This window comes from Mirounga leonina, unplaced genomic scaffold (genome assembly GCF_011800145.1).
Source record: "Mirounga leonina isolate KUSES-001 unplaced genomic scaffold, KU_Mleo_1.0 Mir_195, whole genome shotgun sequence".
Classification (NCBI taxonomy): domain Eukaryota; kingdom Metazoa; phylum Chordata; class Mammalia; order Carnivora; family Phocidae; genus Mirounga; species Mirounga leonina.
Window position 1 is genome coordinate 12,515,924 of NW_023270490.1, and position 23,249 is coordinate 12,539,172.

The following is a 23,249-nucleotide window of genomic DNA, read 5'->3' on the forward strand; positions in this document are numbered from 1 at the left end:
CCCCCGCCGAGTCTCAGCCCCGCCCCCGCCGAGTCTCAGCCCCGCCCACCCTCCGGCCCGCGCAGGTGCTGTTCGTCGTGTGCGGCGTGCTCAGCTGCTGCTACTGCTGCTGCTGCCTGTGCTGCTGCTTCAACTGCTGCTGCGGCCGCTGCAAGCCGCGCGCGCCCGCCGGCCCCGACCCCGGCGTCTACGTGTCCCCCGAGGACCTGGAGGCGCAGCTGCAGTGCGACGAGCGGGGTGAGTGCCGGCGGCCCCGGGGCGCGGCGGGGCGGGGCGGGCCCTGAACCCTGTCGCCCGTCTCGTCAAACAGGCGGGCACTGACGCTGCGGGCGTGTCCGCGCCGGCGGCGGGGACTGCGGTGCGGACGTGGACGCCGGAGCGAGGAGCGGACGCGGCCCGCGCGCCCGAGCAGGTGGGGAGGGACCGAGGGCCGGTGGCGACCCGAGGCGCCGGAGGCGGCGTGTGCTGGGGGGGCGGTCCGCAGGCAGCCTCGCGCCTCCGGCCTCCGAGCCCGCGGAGCGGCGGCGACGGAGCAGGGACGGCGTCGGCGGGCCGCTCTGGGCCCGGGGCTCGGCCGCCGCGCTCACACGACGAGCGCCGTGTGCTTGCTTTGCAGAGGCCGCGGACTCGCCCATCGTCGTGCAGCCGGCGTCCGCCACAGAGACCACCCAGCTCACGGCCGACTCCCACCCCAGCTACCACACCGACGGGTTCAACTAAGCCCAGGAGCAGCTGCGACGGAGGACAGCTCGGCCCCCGGCCGCTTCACCCGTAGAACCACGGAGCGTAGTCCCAGAGATGGGGAGGGGGGCAGCTGCCGGCCCCCGCGGCCCTTCCCACCTCTGCGCCCGCCCGCCCGTCGCCCCCACACGTGAAGTGCGTCGCATGCAGTATTTAAAGCAGTTAGCTACGGTCTTCTTCTTCTTCTTCCTCCGTTTCCTCCTTTTTTAATAGCATGTATGGGGTTCTGTTCCATGTCTGTGTTGTGGACGTGCGGCGGCGTGACCGCGTTAACCGGACGGCGGAGCCTCCCGGGGCTCTCCACTCGCCGCTCCGACCTCGGCTGCGCGGGAGCGGGTGTGTCAGCCCCCCCCGAGTCCCACCCCCCCCCCCCGAGTCTCAGCACACTCCTTTCCCGTGTGTCGGTGGGGGCCGGAGGCAGGTGCTGCCCGGCGGGAGCTGGGGGGTCTGACGCCACCCCGTGCTCTCCAGCTGTGCGCACCCAGGCAGAGCCTCTGGACGCAGTGTCGGGAAGGAGCTGCTGCGCCCTCCCTTTGCCCGGCCCCCTCGGCGTTTCCGTGCTGTTGGTTTGTGCGGGTCTGTTTGCCGTGGTTGCGTGGCCTTGTGGCCGGGTTTTCCCATGGGTAGGTTTGTTGTGGAAAGTGTGGGAGGCTCTACTGACCCCAAGACCACGTTTCCTACCTGGGTGCAGCCTCGGTCTCCATGTCACATGGTCCTGTGAGCCTGCTCCCTCGCCAGGCTGTGGGAGGTGGTTCTTCCAGCTCCCACACGTCCCCAGGCCACGAGCTGGATTGCTGGGGCCACATTCCTCCACCTCCTCTCCCCTTCGGCCACCCTCCACATTCCTTCAGGCCCCCCTGGCCGCCTGGGGGTCCTTTCTGGACCTCTAAGCACCACAAATGGTAGCAGGGGCTCAGCGTGCTGTTGTTAGAGGGGCTGACCGTCCAGGTTGCTGGTGGAGCGTGGCTGAGCAGCCCTGGGAAGCACACGTGGGGAGCACAGCCCTCTTCTCTGTGCTGTCCAGGGCTCCTACCCACCCCCCTGTCCATCATCGCCTGTGCCCTTCAGTCACCGTTGATGGTTCAGGCAGAGCTAGAGACAGGTTCCTGGAGGAAGGACCGGCTGGACCAAAGGCACAGCCTGGTGCCCTTGGGTTGTGAGCCTGCAGCCTGACCGTGGAGCCCCCCACTCCCCGTTGTCTTGAGCAGCACCTTCTGTGAACTGTTGGAAGTCAGTCTTTCTTGTCTGTGTCCCAGAACTTGTGGGTGGTGCCCCTGCTGCAGGAGACAAGGAAGCGGGTTATGATGTGCCCATGCTGGCCCAGAGTTCACAGTGGCCCCCACACCCCCAGCAGCCCTGGATGTGCTGTGGCTCCCTGTTGGACCTGCACACGTCACCGGAGACCCAAGTGGTTTCCGCAGAGGGAAGCAGCATTCCGCTGCTGAATGTCTCCCGCGTGTCCAGTAGGTGAAGAACAAGGACGACAATGTCGGCTCCGACGCACCAGAGCATGTTCCTGATGCCCACGGTTTCCACCACCGCCTGCCCCCCACCCCGCGCACCTGCTGGGCCTCGGCCCTTGTCTGCCCACCCACAGCTGTGCCGAGAGCAGGTTCTTGTTGGCCGGAAGGGGCCAGAGGGGCAGCAGTGTCCATGCAGAACGTGGACAGGCTCTGAGCACAGTGCTGGCTGAGGCCGGCTCTGGCCGGGCTGGTGCAGTCGCAGCCGCTCCCAGGTCCTTGGGCAGGTGTTTGGTCCCCCCCTTTTTTTGGGGGGCGTTGGTTTTTGTCATTAAAATGATCATGAAGACATTCAGTGAGAGGAAAAATACGCACTGTGATCTTAAATTAGAAATAATTTGCTAAAATCAGACATCATGAAAGGTTAAGGAATCCATTGACACCCTCCCCCGCCCCGGCACAAGGGAGGAGGTAAGACCACAGGGCCAGTCCCAACACAGCAACAAGAACGCAGCCTTTGTGATGTTTCTGAAAATTACTTTCTGAGCTGTTTTTCGCTGGAATGGTCAAGAACCAAGTTCAAAGCTGGGACTGCAAGCCTCCCCCCTGTGCGGACCACTGCAGCTCCGTGGTCAGGAAACCTCAAGGCCCACCACATGTGTCCGAGCGAGTCCTTGACGGCGTCTTCCACTTGACAGAACGTGAAGCTCCACTGGGGACCAGGGTGCTGGGAGAGGGGCAGGTCTGGAAGGTTGTTGAACCCAGGCTCCTGTAGAATTTGTAAAAACTAAATAAATCATGACAGTGATGATAACAATCTTTAAGATGGTGGTAATGATTGCCTAAGGCCCAGGGGCCCCAGGATCCAGATGGGGGCCTAGAACTCTCCCCGCCTGGCCCCGAAGGCATTTCCACCTGGTGATTCCCAAGCGGAGCCCCTTCCAAAGTCGGCTGTACTCACTGTCAGTCCTGGTTGCGTTTCCCTTTTTCTTGAGTGGTCTGTGTATTTCCCTGGTGAGCAGAGTTGCTGAGTCTGGAGGCGAGCCCCATTCAGTGGCCACGTGGGGGCGACCCCCTGCCCACCGCGCAGCAGTGAGAGCACCCGGGTCCTCACTCTGAGGCTGCCCGGAGCTGGGGCCACGTGCGGCCAGGGAGTGCTGAAGCCCATCCCGTGTCACAAAGTGCGGGGCTCGCCCCCGGGGGCCCCCCGAGCAGCCGGTGGCCGGCAGGAAGCGCGGGAGGGCCCTGCAGGGTGTCTGCTGGTGTCTGCTGCCCTGTGCATTTCTGTTCCCGCTCAGTGATGTGGTTGGTCTTCTCTCGTCTTCCCTTTGGCTTTCTTCTACTTTTAAACTGCTTTAGATATTACTGCTCGGTGTGTGTGAGCCTTCCTGGTTCCCAGGTTAGTGCCGCGGGGGAAGAAGCCGCGGTGTGCTGTGCTTAGAGCAGGTGGCCTTTCCGCACTGTTGGCCACCTGGCGTGGCCACGAGGCTCCTGCTCGGGGAGAGGTCGTGTCAGGACTGTCGCTGTGCGTTCTGACTGTAGATGGGCCGATTGGGTGAGCTCGTGCTGGAGGAGTGCCCACTGGTGCAGCTAGCTGGTGGTCTGGGGAGACGCGTGGCCTCCCAGCACCTGGCCCTTGGGGTTGAGGCCGCCAGCAGGTGGGGTGGGCGCCGGCACGCAGGCAGAGCTCGGGGGCCCTGCCCGTCCTTCCCTGGCTCTCAGCATAGCCCCGCAGAGGGACGGGTGTGAGTATGGAGAGAGCGGCCGGTCTCCTTCCTTTCTCAACATGCTGATCTGTGAGCCCATGTGACACAGGACCGCCCTGTTTGTTCTTGTTACTTTGGTTGTGAATCCTCCTGTGGAATTGGCAGAAGCTACACTTGTCCTGCCCCTGCGAGCACGGTTGGCATTGTCTGTGCTGTAGGTGTTGGCAGTGGCTGTCCCTGTGTGTGTACGTACATGTGTACCCCACAGCGGGTGTGCCTGTTGCTGTCCAGCGGTCGGCTCCAGGACGGCCTTGGGTTTCTTGGGGAGTCGGCTCGAGAACAGGGTCCTGGTGGCAGGCTCCTTTGCCGGGTGCGCAGAAGTAAATGCCGACCCCGGTGCATGCGTAGGATTTTTGTGGACGGCCGGCCGCGGTGCCTGCCTGCACTGGGGTGACCGCATGCTGCCAGCAGCACCTTCTCCGGGGAAGGGCGCCGGGGCCGCCGAGGGGCGACTGTCCCAAGTGCCACGGTCGTCCCTGGGGGCCCACCCGGCATGCTCACCTGACCTCCAGGGGCGTGTCCTTTTGCGACATCTAGGTGGCTGGAAACCCTTCCCTCCCTTGAAACATTAAAACCAATTTTCTGAGCATCAGAAAGGTCATGACAAAGGGCATTCTAAAGGGGACTCTGTCCTGACCGCAGGTCTGCCTTGGGAGGGGTCCACTGGGAAGGAGGAAGGGCCACACAATGCCATCCTGCAGGAAGGGGCTGGGTTCAGGGGCCTACAGGCAGTGGCTTTTGGTAGATTTTGTTTCCCTAGAAAATGGGACAATGTTTCCAGCTAAGTGAGGGGAGGCAGTTTGCACTGAAATAAATAAATATATATGTGTGTATACACACACACGTTTTAAAATACTAAATGCAAATGCATGGCAAGCATCTGTCCGTGCGCGCTGGTTTCTGGTTTCTTCCTGTTGCTGGAATCCTGCAACGCTAGGTGGGTGTACCTCTGACCCCGACTCCCATGTGCACCCCTGAGGGCCAGGCTGGAGGGTTAGGATGGTTCCTTGGTGATCTCCATCTCGTATGTCTGAATGTTGACCTTAAGGTAAAGATAACTGTTGTAAAATAAATGTTTTCACTGCAAACCAGGCATGTGTCTCATTCAATGACCCCCGCAGAGTCCTTTCGAAATGGGGGGTCGTGCACAGAGGGGCAGGGGTCTCACTCCCGCCTGCCTGGCCCAAGTGTGGACAAACGCCCCTCCTAGGTTCTCTTTTCACCTCCATCGTCTAAATACCCCAAGTGGAGGGGTGCCTGCCTGGGTGGCTCAGTCGGTGAAGTGTCTGCCTTCGGCTCAGGTCATGATCCCGGAGTCCTGGGATCAAGCCCCATATCGGGCTCCCTGCTCGGCAGGAAGCCTGCTTCTCCCTCTCCCACTCCCCCTGCTTGTGTCTCTCTCTCTCAAATAAATGAAATCTTAAAAAAAAATACCCCAAGTGGAGTGAGGAAAGGGTCCCGTAAGCCCGGGGTGGCTTGGACTGTGGGTTCTGCAGCCCTCCCAGGACAGGTCCTTGCTTCCGCTCCCCGCTCCTATCCACCTATCGTTACCTCCTCCTACCACCTCAGCCCGGAACCATCCCTGCCGCCCACACGGGCATCACCTTCCATCCTCCTGCATGAAATAAGGCCGCTGGGCTGCAGGGATCTGGAACAGCACTCCGGCCTGAGCCTGAGCCCTCGGCTACGCAGCAGGTCTGCCCTCAGCTCGTAGCACAAGGTAGACGAAGGGTGACGGCGGGGTCCCTCACGGCTGGGCCTGTGCTCCGTGCGGAGCCTTGTCCACCCTGTGGAGGAGGGCTTCCTGGGGTGGTCCCACTGCCTGCTCCACCCAGGGCATCAGTGTGGGGTACACTCGCGTCCTCGTGGCTGGACACGATTGTCGTGTCTGCCGGGGTCACATCCATGTCCGCGATGAGCTGGGACTGCATCCCAGCATCTCCCTGGGAGGGCCAGATGGGAGGATGGTCATGACGCCCAGGGGATTCTGAGAGCTGAGCAGGGCCTGGCCGGGGACTCTGCAGCTCACAGCCGGGGGTTTCTGGCCCCACTAAAACCACTTCTGTGCCTCTCTTTTCTCTTCCCTGAGATAAATGTCTAGTCATGGACTCTTGCAGGAAATGCTGTCCCTGCCTCAGGGCATGTGTGTCCCTGGGGGTTCTGCACACACTGTGGTGGGTGGAGCCTGACCCTGGCCTTAGGTGGGGGAGGACACCTAGACCCAGGGGGCCCCATGGGTGTGACCATGTGGCCCAGGCCACAGGTGCCACTTTCCACACCGTTTCAGCAACTGTCCCTCTCATACCTGGGACCCCCTGGGGTCAGGGTGCTGGCTCTTCGGTTCCCTTGACTGAACTCAGGGCAAGACAGAAATAGTTTGAAAAAAAGCAGCATAGAAGTACTAAGAATGATGTAACAAGCACCTTGAAGGAAACCCTTCATCTAGGACATAGGGACTAGTGTGACTTGGATCTTCCAAGAAGGAGAGAATGGCCTACAGTGAAGACCTGCATGTCCCTCCCCTACCCAGTGTCCCCTCCAGCCGGCCGGTGTCAGCATCCACAGATCCTAGTTCATTCCTGATTTTATTGATCTCTAAAGTCTTGCATAAAGAGTACTACACTGTACTGGGTCCGTATGAATCTTCATTCCGCGTAGGTTTTTCCAAGCAATCGCCCCCCATCTAGGTCTAGTTTATTCGGCTGCTGTACAGCGTCATCCTGGGAATTGAGGGCAGGTGCTTGCTGGCCCTGCTCATTGAGGACATGGGTTTTCAGTTCTTTGCCGCTGACTAGGGCTGGGCTGCCGCGGGGTGTCCCCAGGGCACAGGCGCCCCCAGACTGCCTTGGTGGCTGGCTGTCCACAGAGTGGGAAGGCCCCTCCTCTCCTCCTCAGGCTTCTCAGACCTTGCTCTCTACGGGAATCTCATAGGGAAATAGGAACTAACACCAAGCCTTAATTAATGATGGGCATTCAGGGTGGTGGGCGACGGGACCTCGCTCCTCCCCCAGACCCAGGGCCCCAACACCTGTACCCCTGATCTAGGGGACCGTGGGCGGGGGGGCTGAATGGCACTACGGGGAGATTCCCGAAGTCCACACCCCCACGGCCAGTCTGGGAACTCCGGGCTCCTGGTGGAGGTCATGGTCGCCATGTGCGGACGTGGGTCCTAGGTGCGCGGCCCCCTCCCGCTCCCCACTTACCGCGAGGAGCGCGACCAGGAAACGGCAAGCCACGCGGGGCAGGTGTGGGCGCGGGGGCGTGGCTTGCCAGGAGAGGTGGGGGGCTTGCCCGCCGCCGCGAGCCCCGTCACCATTTAAAACCACTTAGGACACAAGCTAGAGGGGGCGCACGGGGCGCGGCGGGGGCAGGGGTCTTGGGACCCAGGGCATCAAGGCCATGCGCGGACTTCCTTGGCTCGACACGGCCACGGCTGCCACTCCCCGAGAGACCCTCGCGCGGCCCCGGGGGCCCCGGCGCCGAGACCAGCGCGGGCAGGACGCGGGAGGCGGGCCGCCGGGTCTGGAGGCCTCCGCGGCCCCGAGCCGGAGGGGAAGGCCCCGGCGGGAAGGACCCGCCAAGTCGCGGACACCGGGCTCTCTCTTGCTTCAAAGGGACCCTCTGCTCCTACTCAGACCCTGCTCAGCACCCCGGTACCCCACCTCCTCTCCGCACAACTCCCGGGGTCTCCGAGGCCGCGGCCCTCTCCACCCTTGCCCGCTCGCCCCCGTGAGGGCCCCTCGCCGTCCAGGCTCCTGGTCCCGGGCCGGCCGGGTCGTGGTCGGGGCGCTCCCTCGGCGGCTCCGCCCGCGCCGGGACTCAGGGGCGCAGTGGGGGGCGCGGTGGGGGGCGGGGGAGATCCGGGAGGGGCAGGGCCGGCGCTAGCTCCACCCCGGCCACTCGACGCTGGGGCGGATCTTGGGCCCCCGCTGGAAGCAGGGTGGTGACCAGAGGAGTCTGAGGACCTGCGCCCGGAGCCAGGCCCACCGGCCCGCAAGCCGACCCCGGATGTGTCGCTCGTGAAGTCGGTGTAGCTCCCACCCCAGCCCTTCCTCTGGCCCCAGCCTGTGGCGGTCGAAGAGTGGGTCCCCGTGCACCTCCATGTGCGAATTACGCCATTCTTGCTCTTCTAACCCAAGCCCAGCCCAAATCCACCCGCTCACCCCTGCCCTGCCCCTTCCTACCTCTGAATCTCCTGCTAAGACCAAATCCCCAGCTCCATCTTGGTGAGCCCGAAAGTCCCCAGCCTCCTGTGTTGTCTCTGACTGCCTCCTGCCCTCTTCCCAGGATTCACCCTGGAGCATTTGGGGTCCAGGAATCTGGGCATCTTCCAGGATGCGTCTGGGCTCCAGGCGGCCCCTGCTGAGGCCCCAGGAGGGTTGGAGTCTTTCCCCAGGCCACGCCAGCCCCCAGCCCCTACTGATGACAGCCTGCTTGACCTGCTCCACTCAGCATGACAACCATATGTGCCCAGCGCTGGGTCTGGGGCCCCATCTCCTGGCCAGGGCGCGCCTGAGCTTCCCTTCCCGCTTTATGGCGGCCGCTGCTGGGGAAAGGGGTAGCACCTCACGGGCTGACGAACCTGAGATTGACCCTGGAGACACCATTCTCAGGCTGGACAGTCCTGGAGGCACTGCCCAGGGACGGCGGGTGAAGCCCTCAGCAGGTGGGTGCATCGTGGGAGCTTCTGGACTAGGTATAGGGTGGTCTGCACCCCCTCCCCCTCTCCCCCTATCAAGCTCTGAGGGTATGTCCAGGCTGTAGCTCCATCTTCCCAGCTCCCCTCAACTTCTCCCCCAGGCGCCTGCCCCGCCCCTCCCCCAGCCTCTGCTGGGCCCCAGAGGAGCCCAGATGCCCAGAAAGGCAGCCCAAGGGCCACCTGGCTCCCAGCCCCCAGTCAGTCTGCCAGAGAGTTTCCTAGGGATGGGCTTGTCCATCCCTGGAGAGCAAGGCCCAAGCCTCCCCAGACTGGAATCCCTTGATGTATCTAGTAAGCTGTGTTGAGTGTTACCCCAGGAGGGTCTTGGACCTTGGTTCTGGTCCTATCTCTGGGACTAGGAGGCTCCCAGGGGCTGGAGGCATTGCTCCCTTTCATTGGCATCCTGAAACCCCTCTCCCTGTGCTGTTTGGAAAGTGACCCACTTCTACCACCGCCACAGGGGCCTGGCAGGAAATGGGCTAAAGAAGTCCCCTAGCCTGTGGCCTAACCTCCCCAAGCTGCCTTGGATGAGCGGACTACAGCCTGAGGGGGCAGATCCTCTGGTTCAGGCCTCCTGCCTCCCGATTCTGCCCTAGGCCCCCAGTGTTGTCCTCCCCCAGGGGCTGGTGGCCGAGTTGGATGGGGGCAGCTGGGCCCTTTCCTTTCAGCTGCATCTGTGTGCCATAGCATGTGAGATGTGTGTGTGTGTGTTGGTACATGCATGTGCATGTGTGGGTTTGGTTTATCTCGGGGAGCTGGTCAGCGCCTAGCTGGACTCTGGGGAGGCCTCCAGGGAATGACCTAGCCCCTCCCTGGCCCCTGATTAACTGTCCCTTATCTGGGAAGACCTGGCTTGACAGAAAGGCATCTTCCTAGCCTCAGGGCCCCAGCACCCCTCCTAAGCAGGGCCCGGCCAGGTTCCCAGCACACAGCACGAGAATGGCAGAGTAAGTGGGGGTTCTGGAACATGGGAGAGGGGTCCACTCACCAGCTTGGGCAGGAGAAGCCCCTCCTGCTGACCTCTGGGCCCTGTGATGATTCTCTGCCCCTGGTGTCTGGCCACCCCTTGGACAAGCCTCTTGCCTTTATCTGCCTGCCCTTGGCCTGGCCCCCACCCAGTGACTTCCTGTCCCCGCCCCCACAACAAGCTTTTCCATGACATGGCCTTTGTGGGGGGGGGGACCAAGGAGACCAAGAGGGCAGGAAAGAGGCAAGACACAGGTCTGGTCAACAGAGGAGTAGGGAGACTGGGGGTGCCTGACAGCCCATCCCCAGCAGCCCAGAGGTCTGCCTCATGCACACCCTACCCAGGCAGGCCTGCCACAGACAGGCTGTCTGGAGGGAGCCAGAGAAGCCTGCCTTTGTCCTCGAGCCCAGAAGCAATGAAGACAGGGCTGGAGGTGGGTTTCTGGCCCTGAACAGCATGGCTGGCCCATGGACGCTGTGTGGCCATCTCCCCTAAAAGTGGGGCTCTTGCCAGTGGTAGGGACCAAGGCTTCTCTCCCTCCTACAGCCGCCCACACACTGATTTCCGCTGGGTTCCCTGACGGCACAAACACGTGGTGGGGGCGGGGGTGGTGGATGGCTGCAGAGGCTCCCTCTTGAGATCCAGAGCCCTAGGTCCAGGCCAGGGGGCCACCAAGTGGCCCACCTAGCAGAGCCAGAAGCTGTGGGCCCCAGCTCTGTCCTCCTAAATCTGACACTGAGCCTGGACTACAGGGAAAGCCCAGTGCGGGACCAGGAAGGCCTGTTCTGCCGCTCATAAGGCGAGGTTCTGACCAGGCTCCTCAACTCCCTTCCTCCCCATGGTGCCCTGCAGCCTGGGGGCTGGGGCTACTCCTCATGCCCAGGTCCCAGGCAGGACAGCACCCGAGGGCCCCCAGCTAACCAGGCACGGTTTCATTTTCCCAAACTTTATTTTATAAAATGTATAGAGTAAGTTACAGCCGTCATACCCTTTTTAATTAAAATAAGTTAGGACATGTCTGTAAGCAAGGCCATGAGGCAGGAAGAAGCTGGGTGGCGGCAAGAGCAGGAAGGCTCAGGGCGGGCAGCTAGCTTGTGGAGGCCACTTCCTCCTCATCGCTGCCGTCAGGTGCCGCGTCCGTCCCAAAGTAGCGGTCACCGAAGTTACCTGGGGAAAGAAGCAGGCCCTTGTGGTGGGGACTCAGGCCCACCAGGCCCTGGTGCACCACTGGTCAGCCCCGGGCAGCCTCACCAATGCCTGGGATGATGCGGAACAGGTCATTGACACGCTTGTCCACTGCCGTGGTGATGATCCTCACTCGTGGGAATGCGTAGGCCACCGAGTGAACACCCATCTCGGCCATGAGCAGCGACAGCAGGAAGATCTTGTCCTCCGGAACATCATGGTCCTGCGCCGTAAGGGGCCAGTGTATCCCCACCCGGGCCTGCCGCGCGCAGCCCCCCGCCGCGCGCAGCCCCACGTGGCCACTCACCAGGAGCACACGCACAGCCATCATGGCTGCCGCGCCCGTGGACACCGTGCAGTCCATCAGGATCACGTGGTCGTCACTGATGTCCTTGGGCAGCCGCAGGTAGTGGAGCTGAGAGAAGCCAGAGTCCGAGCCGGCCCAAACCTGGAGCTGCCCTTCGGGCTCCCGCCCCCGCCCCTCAGGCGACCCCGCTGCCCCCTTCCCCGCCCCGATGTCCCTCCCCCAGGCCCCCCAGCCTCCCTCAGCCCCTGCCCTCTAGGCCCGCCGCCGCACCTCGGGCTCCCCGGTGAGCTGGTTGGTCTGGATGAGGATGGTGCCGATGCGCACGTCTTTGCACACAGCCCGCAGCGCCGGCTCCATGGTCTCACCCGCACGCAGGATGGACACGCCAGTGATCTGGGGGCCCGGAGGTAGGGGGAGATGAGCCGGCCGGACCTCCCACCTCCCGGGCCGCCCCAGCTCCGCCCCCGGGCTGCGCCCCAGCTGGTACCTGCTTCCCCGCATAGCACTTGCCCGCGTAGTCCTGCCCCTGCGGGGTCTGCACGACGCAGTCCTGCGCACAGAGGGCGTGGGGGCGCTCGTGAGCACGGGGAGCCGCCCCCCGCCCGTCCCAGGTACCCGCCCCACACCCCGCTCCGCACCTGGAAGGGCAGGAAGGAGAGCGCGTGCTCAATGAGCAGCCGCATCAGCCTCTTGGAGTAGAAGATGAATTCATCACGGCTGGTCTCCTTGTCCCTGCGGACCGGTTGGGTTCAGCTGAGGCGTGGGCCGTCAGGGGCCGCCACCTCGCCTCACACAAGGGCCCTCACCTGATGATGGTGTGCATGCCCCGCACCTGCGGCGTGCTCTTGAGAACACTCAGCGTCCGGGGCAGGGGGTGGCACTGGTGCGCCGAGGCCAGCGCGGCCCTGGGAACACAAACCATTTGGGGACTCAAGAAGGGGTGTCTTCTCCCAGAGCCCCATCCTCCCACTCCGGACACTGTGTGGGGGCGCATGTGATGGGGATAATGAGCTGTGCAGGTGGGGGCCGCCGCCTCCCTGTGGCTGATCTGGAGGGAGGGTCCCAACCCCCGAATACTCCCATCAGGCGAAGGTTGAGCAGAGCAGCTGACCATCAGGTGGGAAAGGGAGGGGCTGTGGTGTGAGCCTCCCCTCCCAGCCCAGATCCCCTCCTGCGCTTGCACGGAGAAAGCAAAAGGGGACCAGGCAGCGGGAGGGCAAAGGAATCTCAGCTCCCAGGATGGGCACCTGGTCCTCAATCCCAGAACATGTCTCTCTGGGGAACAGCTGAACTTCAGGACCAAGTCTCGCCCTGACCCTTCCCTCCAGGTGATGTACGGCAGTCCCCTTGGGAGATGCGGGCAAATCTGGCTCAGGGCCGGCCCTGTTGCACCATGCCCGGGGTGGGGAAAGGAGCAGCGGGGCGGGGCGGGGCGGGGCGGGGCGGGGCGGAGCAGAGGGGGCAGGAAGGGGCGGGGCAGAGGGCGGGGAGGGGCAAGGGCGTGCGGGAGCAGCCCCCCCGCCCCCCCCGCCCCCCGCACACAGCGCACAGCGCAGCACCACAACCAGCGCGCACTCTGTCCTCACATATCCCAGCGCAGCTTCCTCTGCTCGCCAGGTGAAGAGTGTGTTCAGGGAGGGAACAGGGCAGGAAACCCAAGGGTTTACAAAGAGGAGGAAAAGAACAAAGAGAAAAAGACCATTTAGCAAGGGAGCGAGTCCCCGCGGCCACCAGCTGGCCTGATAGAGAGAAAAGGCAGGTGGCAGGGCGACAGGGAGACCCGGGGAGGCTTTGCACACACCCTGCTGCCGGGCCCCGCTTCCCGCCCCCGGTCACCACTTCCTTGGTTGGCCAGAGAAGGGGAAATAGCCGGCTGCATTTAGGCGTTTGGGTTTTTTTTTTTTTTTTCCAAGTTTGAAACTTGATTCTCACGACAAAGGCTTCCAGGGGGCCCCGGCAGGGCAAGACCTGCAGGTGCCTTGGTCTGGATGAGAGCCAAGCGGTGACTTGTGGGAGGGCAGCACGCTGCGGGGGCCATTCCCAAGGCAGCAGCTTCGGGGCTCCCGAGTGTGAACTGGGGGCTCTCCTGGTGCTCCCCGATTCCACAGAAAGCCTGGGCTAAAGGCAGGTCATTCCTGCTGGGCACTGTGGGGGATGGTGCTTCATCTGCTCTCCCCTGGTGCGTTCAGAGCCCCTCCTGGCTCTCTCTCTGCCCTGGGTCCAGCGCCAGAGGGGGCAGGGGCCTCACCACCATCTGGTGGCATCGAGACTGGACCCCCAGATCAGGCAGAGGACCCTCTGGCTGCTGAGAGATATGCCTGTGACCACTGACCTGGGGGGCCCAGCAGTGCTGGCTCAGGACAGCTGTGCCCTCTGGCGTCAGACCCCATGCAACCAGCCCCATGTCGGGGGGAGGCCTCCAGAGAGGTCTGACCAGCATAGAGTCAGGGCACTGTGTGATCCTGGGCAAGTTCCTTAACCTCTCTGTGCCTGAGTTTCCTCATCGGCCCAGCAAAGACAGACAAAAGCAGTGTGGGGGCCACCACACCATCCTTTCTGCGCCCGGGGCAGGGCTGCCACCAGGGATGGGCATGACAGGAGAGGACCCCCCACCTGCCCAGGTGACAACCCGAATTCCGCACTGCCTGTGGATGTCAGAAGTGCCTCCGTCTGCAGACAGGTGTGGGAAGTCTTACCTGACACTGAGCTCACGCTGCGGCGGCAACACAGGGAGACACAAGGGAATGGGGTGGCACGTCAGTGGTGGTGCTCACCTCGCAGTCGCCGGACAGCACGGCCCGTTGCCACCGTGCACCTCGGCCCGCCAGGCCACCCCCACCCGGGAACAGACTTGCCACAGTCCCAAGGGACAGTCCCGGGTGGCCGCCAACCACGGGAGGGAGCCAGCTCTTATGGCCCATGACCTGGGCACTCTCTGCCCTGGGACAAAGAGCCAGGGCTTCTGAGGCTGCATGCCTCAGACCTCGGGCCTCCAGCACCCCATCCTGAAGCCTGTCCAGAGTGGCAGTGCCCTTAGCCGGCCCAGGGCATGTAACCAGGTTGGGACATCCCTCCTGGAGTGCTCAGGATGTGGGACCCTGCACTAAAAGCCAACGGTCCCCTGAAGGTCTGGGAGGGACACTCAAGGCCCAGCTCAGGCTGGCAGTACCAGAAGGCACCTCTGCCCCCCAGGCTTTCTCAGGGAACCAGCTGCCTCTGGCCGGCACAGGGACACCGGAGGGCCAGAACACGGCGGGGACGTGAACACACGGGGGCCGCAGAGCAGGCCTCTGACGGTGGAGCAGGGGAGCAGGGCCTGGGGCTGGGGGGCTGCAGGGACCAGGCCCCGGCCTGGCTGGCTCACCTCCTCCAGCTGACTGTGCATGTGCTGCACGATCAAGTCGATGGCCACCGTGTTTCCGCTCCCTGGGACAGGTGAGGAGGGTCACATGGGGTCCCAAGGCCCCTTCTGCCCACGTTCCCAATGGCAGGTGGGTCCGCAGGCTCACCCCAGGGCACCACGATGTCTGCCACGCGCATAGTGGGCTGGATGTACTGGTCGAAGGCAGGTTTGACGAACTTGTTGTACTGCTTGATGACACCCTCGATGTCTCGGCCTCGCTCGCTAATGTCCCGGCGCAGCCGCCGCACAAGGCGGATGTCGGAGTCCGTGTCCACAAAGATCTTCATGTCTAGGAGCTGGATGGGGAGAGCGAGGCGCTGAGCGGGGCCGGTGTGGGCGACCTGGGGACCTGGGGACCGGCTCCTGCAAAGACCTCTGGCCCAGGAGCAAACCAGGCCCTTGGGGCACCTTGCAGTCTGGCTGGCAGAGTGCACGGGTGTGGGGAAACGTAGGGGGGTGTGTACATGGTGGGGGGGGGGCACTATCCACCAGAGGCTTAGTCAGAGGGCACCAGACGGACCCTGGCCGCAGAGGCAGGACAGAGCTGGCACCGTCACTGTGGGTTGTCAGCTGTCTGTGTGCCCTCACACATATCAGGGGAACGGGGGGCGTGTCCCCTCCCCACCATACCCCCCACCACAGTGCTTGGGTTTGGTGAGTTCAGGTCCGGCCTAAAGGGGCTGTTGGGGGGCTGGGTACTGCTGCATGGTGGGCAACAGGGTTCCCTGAGCCTGAGCCCAAACTCACTGGCCCCAGAACTACAAGGAACAAGGACCAGAGCACAGGCCTCCCTCAAGGGCCTCAGCAGCAGCAGGAGAAGGACCCACCTACAGCAGGGCCTGGTGGGAAGGACACAGCTGTGCGTGCCTCCCCGGGGTCGGACAGCACGGACACAGGCCGTCTCCATCCCAGGCAAGAGCACACACGTGCACGCACATGTGAACCACTGCCCCAAGGTCACTCTGACCTCACTGACCGCATGGGCCCCAGAGAGCAGCAGAGAAAACACACACAAGAAGGTGAGCAAGCATTAAGAAGAGAAGATCAAGGCACTGGCCCAGGGCTTGCACCCTCCTCAGGCTGCCTCCCCCACCAAGGGCATTTCCATTCTCTCTGCGGGAGTGGGGGGTCTGTTCCACCCAATGTCCTTGACCCACTTTCCGGAGAGCAGCCATTCCCCACCCAACACCCAGTGACTGCACCACCGGGATGGGACAGGTGACCACATACCACAAGGACAGAGGGAGTGGCTTGGCCTGCTTGGAGGAGGCAAGTTTAAGGTTAGAACCACAGGAGAAGCAGGAAGATGAGCAGGGATGGGCATTCCCAGCAGGACCGTCAGCCTTGAGCCCTGCCCTCACCTCCAGCAACGTCTTGTCAGCAAAGGCCATGATGCCTTCGAAGATGATGACGTTTGCACCATAGAGTGTTTTCTGCAGAGAAATCGTGCAGCTGGTCGCCTGCCACGTTCCCAGGCAGGCACGCACAGCCCGAGCCCACAAGGCCTACCCAGTCCTTCTTCCGGCTGTGGGTGGTGAAGTCGTAGACAGGCACCTTTACGCTCTTGCCCTGTTTCAGCTTCTTGAGGGTGGACACGATGAGGTCAAAGTCGAAGGCATCTGGGTGGTCGAAGTTGAAGTTGTTGTGGGCGGCCTGCTCCTGTTGCTGCGTGGTCAGCACCTGTGGGGGAGGCACTAGGGGCTCTGTGGGCCCCTCCATACCACGCCAGGGCCAGGGGCGGGGGCAGGGCAGGGGCATCCAGGCCCACCGCAGATGTGGCCTGCACGGGCAGGCGAGCTCCTCACCTTGTAGAAGGAGTCCATGGACAGCAAGACCACCCAGGGCACGTCCAGGGCCTCGATGATCATCCTGGCCACAGTTGTCTTCCCAGAGGCGCTGCCACCTCCCAGACCTGTGGAAGGGGGCAGCGCGACCCTGGGCAAGAGCAGCAGGGCCAGCCCCCAGCCCGGCTCCGGGGGGCCCGCGCCCAACGCTCTGCCTGCAGCTGCCCTCCCCTGCCCCCCAGGCTTGACAGCCCACGGGGCCCGAGGCAGCTCACACCAGTGGCAGGGCCGCTCAGGGGTTCGACAGGCCCTGCCTTACTTACCGATGGCAAAGGCCTCCTTGGACTGTGTGCCGTGCTCATTGTACCAGGGCGGCCGCCCGGCCGTGTAGATGGTGCGCTTGCTGGTGTGAAGCAGGGGCGGCTCAGACTTGCACTGGCTGGTGGTGCGCTTCCGGGGTGAGCGCCCGGTGCCCACAGGCGGGAGGAGCCTGTCCAAGGATTCCGCATGGCTGCTGCAGAGAAGGACACGCCTGCCTCTGCCCAGGGCCACCAGCCACCCTGCCATCCTGCGTCAGGCCTGGCGTGGCCGGCCACGGGGTCCACGCCCCACGCAGGCACACAGGCACCGCCAAGCTGGGTGGACTCAACTGGGGGCATATGGAAGCCCCCTGCAGCCCATCCACAGGGTTCCTGGCCTTGGACTGTCACTGCCCACACACGTTCGGGGGGACAGCAAACAGCATTAGGGGAAATGAGGAGTGCCATCCTGGGCCTGGCCCCTGTCCCCTAGGATGAGAGGGGGGCACAGCGGGGCAGTCAGGACCCCATCAAGGACTATGTTCCCTCCCACGACACTCTCTGTAAGATCCAATCCCTGCCACCCTGAGGGGCACACGGGGAGGGGGGGGTCCTGGACAGAGAGGCTGCTGACAGGAGAGCTGAGCAGGCTGGCAGAGGGGACGGGTGCAGGAGGGAGTCCCTGGGCTTGGAGGCCCGTAGGGCAGCCCTTGCTTCTTGCCCTCCAGCACACTGCAGACCGAGAAGGCAGGAGACCCCAGGAGCCACAGGCCGGAAAACCCAGTCTGGGGGAGGCACGGACAGCATCTGTGTCCCGCTCCAGCCTGTGTTGTGCCCCCGTGCCCGGTGGCATGCTGGCGTCCCCGTGGGCTCATAAGGGGCACAGTGTGACTGCTGGCCCAACGCCTCGAATCCCAACAGTGACAGCTCTGGGGAGACTCCACTTGGCTGGGCGGCTAGCTGGGCGGTAGTGTGTGCCTGACGCCTGCTCAGCGTGTGCTGACGGCTGGGTCACAAAAGCCTGGTGTAAAGACGGCCGCAGGGCCAGGACAAGCTCGGGGAAGAGAGCGGCCGGGCTGGCCAAACTATCACCTCGCGGACCTGCTCCAGAGGCTTCCAGGCCGGTGGTGGCCACCGCAGCTGCTGACTGTCTGGGCAGAGCCCCCAGCGGGTGGGAGGAACGTGCAGGAAGTCATGCAGACGTACTGGGCAAGTCCAGCCTTGCAGGACGCTGCCTACACCCCTGGCTTGTGCACCCCTGGTCCGGGACCCCAGGGCTGCACACTGCTCACCGTACTAGCATGAAAGCCTCAGACGGACACAGGTAGGGAAGGTGTCCTGAAGTCCGCTTAGCTGAGAAGGCCAACTGCAGTAAGACGTGAACCCGTGTCTACAAACCCAGCAAATGCAGAGAGCTCACCCGCACACACCTTCATGTGAGTACATGTGCGCAAAACGGGATGCACAGAGAAAGACACAGAGTTGCCAAGACTGCCCTGGGGACCAGGATTTGGGGCTCCTGCCACGCTAAACGTCTTAAGCACAGACCAAGCCCACTACCACTGCCACGCCCAGCAGTGCGAGGCCACGGGGTGCCAGGAATCTGGCCAGTGAGGGCGGTATCAGCCTGCCGAGGACCACGAGAGTGCCTTCCTGCGTCTGGAACAGCCTGGGCATCTCCACCTTGGGAACACTGGTGTTCCCAGCTGTGCAGTCCTCCCGTAGCACCTGGTGTTGTCAAGAGCCAGGAGGACGGTGTGCCTGTATGTTTGGGGGTCGGAGGCGGTGGAAGAAACTCGCTAAAGCCAAAGGCGGGACAGGTCACACCAGTAGCACTTGAGAGCCCCGAGGACAACCACAGCACAAGTCCTAGCAGTGAGAAACCAGCCATCGCAGGGCAGGAGCCACGTGGCACCATCCCGGGGGACAGACAACATACGGCTGCCGTGGCTCCTCGTTGTCGGGACAGCACAAGGAGCCAGCAGTGGAGGTAATTAGCCAGTCTATGTGCTCGGTGTCACCTCTGCGGCTCTGGAGACAGGCACTGCCACCCAACAGTCAGTGTGTGGAGGACTCTGCCCAGCCTGGAGCTATCCCAGGCGTACCGCCCACATTCCCGCTCCGTCAAGCCAGAGATGGACACGGCAGGGTGGGGGATCCTGGGGGGGGGCAGGAGGGAACAAGCAGAGGTGTCTCCAGGCCCTGGACAAACTCCCCTAACAGCACAGAGCAGTAGCCTCCGGTGCTCACCGGCGCTGCCCTCCCAGAAGCAGCCCGCGTACCCCGCAAAGGACAGATGGCCCTGGAGGTGATGGGGGCCAGAAAACAAAGTCCAGCCCGGCCCCTCCCTCTGTGCCTTCTGGGAGGAAGCTCTACTGTGGAAAACCTGACTTGCAAAGGAGGAGGAGGGCCTCACCATCTCCCGAACAACACGCTCTTGTGTGCTGGTGCTGAGCAAGTTCCCTCACAGCCGGGCCTGCCCCAGGGCCGTGTACGCCTGCTCCCATCCCCCGCTTCTCACCCCGGTGCACCTCTCCAACAGGAAACTCTGAATCCTTATTTGTGAGGGTTCCTTGTTCCATTGAGGTAGTGATGGCCACGACCACGGACGACTTCTAAGGCTCATGCTGCCGACAGCCTGGGGCAGACACCGTCCCAGGGAAGAGTGCCCATGCGCCAGAAGAGCAGAAAGTAGGCCAGAGAGAGCTTTGCCAGGAACCCGCCCCATCTAGGGCGTGTGATGGGTCTAAATGGTATCAGGCTGGGTGTGCAGCCAAGCCCAGCTCCACGGTCTCCCAAGCCCCATCTCTCTCTGGGAACCAGGGAGGAAGCCTTGCTGTGACCTCAGAGCAAGCCTCACCCCATTTTCTCAGCGACACGACCTTGGAAATGGGAATGTCGCACCAAAGATCTCTTTATCCAGTCCACAGAAGGACGGGGTGCGTCTGGCCACAGTGACAAAAGGTACTTTCAAACCAAAGGATTATGAGCCACGACGGACAAAGACTCACCTGTAACAGACAGCCCCAAGCAAGAAGAGCCCCTGCTGGTGGCCAGCCCAGCCTGGCCCCTCAAGAGCACCTACCCAGCCTGTTTGTCTCCTGACGTCGATCAGACACATGATGCCCGGGGCCGCAAGCGGCCAAGACACAGCAAAGGCAGGTTGCCTCAGCACAGCCACGGGAGACAACAGGCCTGCCACTCACCTGCCTTCTGCTCCAAGGGCCCAGCACCCCGAGATCCTGATGCCAGGGTAAGCTGGGGGGCTGCTCATGGCTGGGACACAGGGGACAGCAGACAGCAGGGTGATCCCAGGTGTGTACAGGGACATCTCCACTGTGCCTCTCAGACCCACAGCAGCCCCCCCAGGACAGCTCAGGGGCCACCTGAACTGCCCCTCCATGGGTGGGCAGGCAGCACAGCAGGTGAGGAGCTGGGGGAGGGGTCGGAAGAGCCCCGTGTGGAAAGCACAGGACCCGCGGCCGCCTCAGAGGCTGAGGCCACAGGCATTAGGAGGATCACTCGGCTGGGGGCTGTGTGCCCTCCCGATATTAATAGCACTGACCCTGCTGAAAAGAACACCGTCGTGGGGCCTGGCAGAGCTCAGGCCGGCCCTGGGTGTGAACTGTTGCTCCTGTGCACCGGCTGGCACACTGCTGGCCCAGGCTTGCTGAGGACCACAGTGCACCCCACACCCCCCAGAACACCATGGAAAAAACTCCAGACCCCGGGCCTGCTTGGGACTGTAGAGCCAACGCCCTCCTACCCACCCACAGCAGAACGGGGAAATCTGGGGAAATCGGGAGCTTTGCTGAATGTCAGTGCTGAGCCCTGTGTCACACCCTTGGCCCCAAGGTGCCTGCTAGAGGCATAAACAAACCTGAAACCCTAGCCGCCTGCCCCGCCCCTCCAGGGCTAGGCTCCAGCACATCCCCCAAGGCCACCCAGAGCTCTGCGTTCAGCCAGGGGACACAGCCAATCTCTAGCCTGGCAGCAGGAGGAAGAATGGGTTCAGCTTGCTGAGGATGGGTCAGCCAAAGGATCTTTACTGCAGTGTGTAAAGGGGTCTGCATCCCTAAGTCCCTGGCTTCCTTTCCAGCTTTCCTCCTGACTTGGCTTCTAACAACATGGAGATTCAGGAAAGAGAAAATTCCATGTAGGGTTTACATACCTGAAGAGGGGCCGCTCCTGGAGGCTGCCTCAGGAGCAGCTTCTCCTGGCCGCCCAGGTAACAAGGATGTATCTGCCTCCCTGTCCGGAGGCACCTGGAGGCAGGACTGAACTGTCCATCTTTGCCCACAAGAGCTTCTCCCTCCTGACCTCTGGCCTGGACACATGGGCCAGGGCTAGCCCCCACTTCGGAGGCGGGAGCTGTCCTGGGCAGGGCTGCAGAGTTGGGGCGTGCGGCACCAGGGCCTCCACCAGTGCCGGATACCTTGTCCAGGTTTAGGGAAATTTGCTGGATGAGTAAAAATGAGGCCAGATGGAAGAGGGAGGAGCTGATCCACTGGGGCCTGGCCCCAGGGATCCCAGACTGGCTCAGGGACAGAGAGGTATCAGGGCTTTCTCAGGACAGATCAAGTACTGGGGGTGCTGGGCGGCTACAGCCCTGAAGGGGCTGAAACAGGCTTCGGAGACTTGCATGGCCCCTACCCTACCCTGGAAACCTCCCTGCAGAAGCCCCTTGTTCCTGCTGCTCTGGACGGGTCCAGTAGGCCTCCCTCCATTCCCATAGCTTCAAACCCATCTCCACCTGGACCGCACCAGGAGACTGCTTGAGGGGTTCCCCGTTATCACCACCATGTTCATTTCTCTACCAGCATGTCCAGTGCTAAGGTGTCCGAGGTCCCTGACCCTCTAAAGGAGCAACCAGCCAAAGCACACGGATGCAGCCGCAATGATGTGGATGGAGAAGCTGGACTGGTGGTCAGGGGCCCGGGCACATACACCTGGACGCCAACCAGACCCAGCTCTGGGGCCCTCGGAGGGCGTGCAAGGAAACAGCGCTCAGGATACCAGTATCGGGGAATGTAACTGTCAAGTCCAGAGGCAGTTCCGAGGCAGACCCCATGGGCCTCTGGAGAAGCACGCCAGAATCTACACATGCCACTGCCGGGTCCTGGCTCCCTTCCTCCGACCTCTGCCTCCCTGGGCACCGTGAGGGGCACCTGTGCCCAACCTAACTCTGCACATGGGGTGGGGGCCAGACTGCAGCTGCCACCGGTCCATGTCTTCAGGGAGTGCTTCTCTCAAGACCTCATCTGGCCTTGCCCTCTCCGATCTCGGGCTAACTCAAAGACTCTTTGGAACCGCCAGGTGTCACAGACTCAGGTCTACGAGACTCAGTCACCCTGTGCCAGGCTCTAGTCACTTTTCGCTGGGAAGGTGTGAGCCTCCTCAGGGCAGCTCCTGGACCCCTCACTTCGTTCCTCTCCCTGCCAATTCAGTGGCTCCCTGGCACCCAGACCATCCTGGAGGAGTCCAGGCACACAGCATTTCTGCCGTGGAAAGATCATCCAATCCCCGAGATGAGATGCCCGGGACGGAGAGAAGGCTTCCTTGGATCCACCCCCACCCCCGCCCCGTGGCTGTCGCTGAGCCTTCCTTAAGGGACAGTTCAGACCCAGAAGCGAGGAGCCAGCCCTCAAGGGCGGGGGCGGGGGGCTCCAGAGCAGGGCCCAGCCGCTGCCCCCGGGGGGCCGGGCCCCACAAGCAGGGAGTAGGAGCCCGTTTCCTCTTGGCCTCTTCCGTCTCCCCGGTCAGGGTGACAAAATGGCTCTTTCCCCGCTCTACCCCTCCAAGTCTTGCAAAGCCTCCCCAGAGCCTCGGGGTGCGGCACAACGGTGGGCAGTCGGAAGGCACTCAGGTTCACGAACCCTGGCCTCTCGGGTGAGGCAGGAGCGGGGACAGGGCCCGCGCGGCCCTCAGAGCGCAAGGGAGGCGCACGCTCCAGCCCCTCGGGACGGACACCGACGTCAACTTCGGGAGCATCCGCTTTATCCGGCAGGCCTGCCACGGGCCCGTCTCCGCTGGCCACCCCGGAGCAGCGGTGCACGCAGACCCACCTCCCGGCCCCGCGCCGCCAGCCCCGCCAGGCCCCGGGGACCGCCCACGCGGGCGCCGGCAGCCCTCGCGCGTCCAGATCCAGCTCGCGCGCTCGCCCCTGCCCGCAGGCCAGCGCCCCACGGCACGGCGGGCGCGGGCTCCGGCTCACGGGGCCTCCCCCTCCCGCGGCAGACGCGAGGGGGCGCGCGCGGCCCCCAGCCCGTGCTCGGCGCGCCGCGCCTACCGGTCCTCGCACGCGGTCTCGCTCCTCTCCGCCGGCCGGGGGGGCCCGTCTCCGGCCGCAGCGGGCGGCGGAGGCAAGCGGGGCGCGTCAGCAGAGGCTGGGGGCGCCGCCATGGAGCTCGAAGGCCTCGCCGCGGGCGGCCGGCCGCAGGGCAGGCCTCCGGAGCCGGCCGCACGGGCCTCCGGGAGTCGTAGTTCGGGGCTTCGCGCCGCGCAGCCGTTGGCGCGCCCCGCGAACTACAAGTCCCACGAGGCCGTACGGCTATGCATGCCGGGACTTGTAGTCCGGCCTCACCCGCCGCGAGCGGTGGGTCCTCCGCGGGGAAGAATTCCCACCCCGAGCTTTACCA

At 63.4% G+C, this 23,249-nt stretch overlaps 2 protein-coding genes across 20 annotated transcripts in view; one reads left to right on the forward strand and one right to left on the reverse strand.

The window, feature by feature from the left end:
* Positions 1-5,055, forward strand: part of DNAJC5 (DnaJ heat shock protein family (Hsp40) member C5) — a 42,530-nt gene extending 37,475 nt beyond the window's left edge. For 4 of the 5 annotated variants that reach the window (XM_035025599.1, XM_035025600.1, XM_035025597.1 and 1 more), the window contains 2 exons: positions 66-237; positions 617-5,055. In XM_035025599.1, coding sequence (XP_034881490.1) covers positions 66-237; positions 617-720 — 276 coding nt within the window. In that variant the 3' untranslated portion in view covers positions 721-5,055. Of the gene's footprint in view, positions 1-65; positions 238-310; positions 413-616 lie in introns of all 5 variants that reach the window. The other variant, XR_004682991.1, reaches the window with a different exon arrangement.
* Positions 5,056-10,563: 5,508 nt separating this feature from the next.
* UCKL1 (uridine-cytidine kinase 1 like 1) lies at positions 10,564-23,176 on the reverse strand. 15 transcript variants are annotated; one of them, XM_035025603.1, is made up of 16 exons: positions 19,818-22,874; positions 16,636-16,826; positions 16,334-16,440; positions 16,038-16,208; positions 15,890-15,961; positions 14,635-14,824; positions 14,490-14,551; positions 12,712-12,731; positions 12,373-12,471; positions 11,932-12,030; positions 11,764-11,857; positions 11,613-11,675; positions 11,396-11,518; positions 11,126-11,233; positions 10,885-11,041; positions 10,564-10,800 (listed from the first exon to the last, which is right to left on the reverse strand). In XM_035025603.1, exons 1-16 carry the CDS (start codon positions 20,012-20,014, stop codon positions 10,721-10,723), a joined length of 1,833 nt encoding a protein of 610 aa, XP_034881494.1. In that variant the 5' UTR covers positions 20,015-22,874; the 3' UTR covers positions 10,564-10,720. The 15 variants fall into 15 exon arrangements, with proteins under 15 accessions (XP_034881494.1, XP_034881499.1, XP_034881497.1 ...); XM_035025608.1 differs by lacking the exon at positions 19,818-22,874 and adding an exon at positions 22,901-23,176 and having other exon boundaries at positions 10,595-10,800; positions 16,636-16,823; XM_035025606.1 differs by lacking the exon at positions 19,818-22,874 and adding an exon at positions 22,901-23,176 and having other exon boundaries at positions 10,595-10,800.
* Positions 23,177-23,249: the final 73 nt, after the last annotated feature.

What these genes read in the sequence shown, in the direction of transcription:
- UCKL1 (XM_035025603.1), bottom strand. Translation starts at nt 20,014, where the DNA reads ATGGAGGGGCAGTTCAGGTGGCCCCTGAGCTGTCCTGGGGGGGCTGCT. An exon ending in ACAGCCGGAAGAAGGACTGG is followed by an intron (nt 15,962 to 16,037) that starts GTAGGCCTTGTG and finishes ATTTCTCTGCAG; the next exon opens with AAAACACTCTATGGTGCAAA. An exon ending in CCGCATCATCCCAGGCATTG is followed by an intron (nt 10,801 to 10,884) that starts GTGAGGCTGCCC and finishes TTCTTTCCCCAG; the next exon opens with GTAACTTCGGTGACCGCTAC.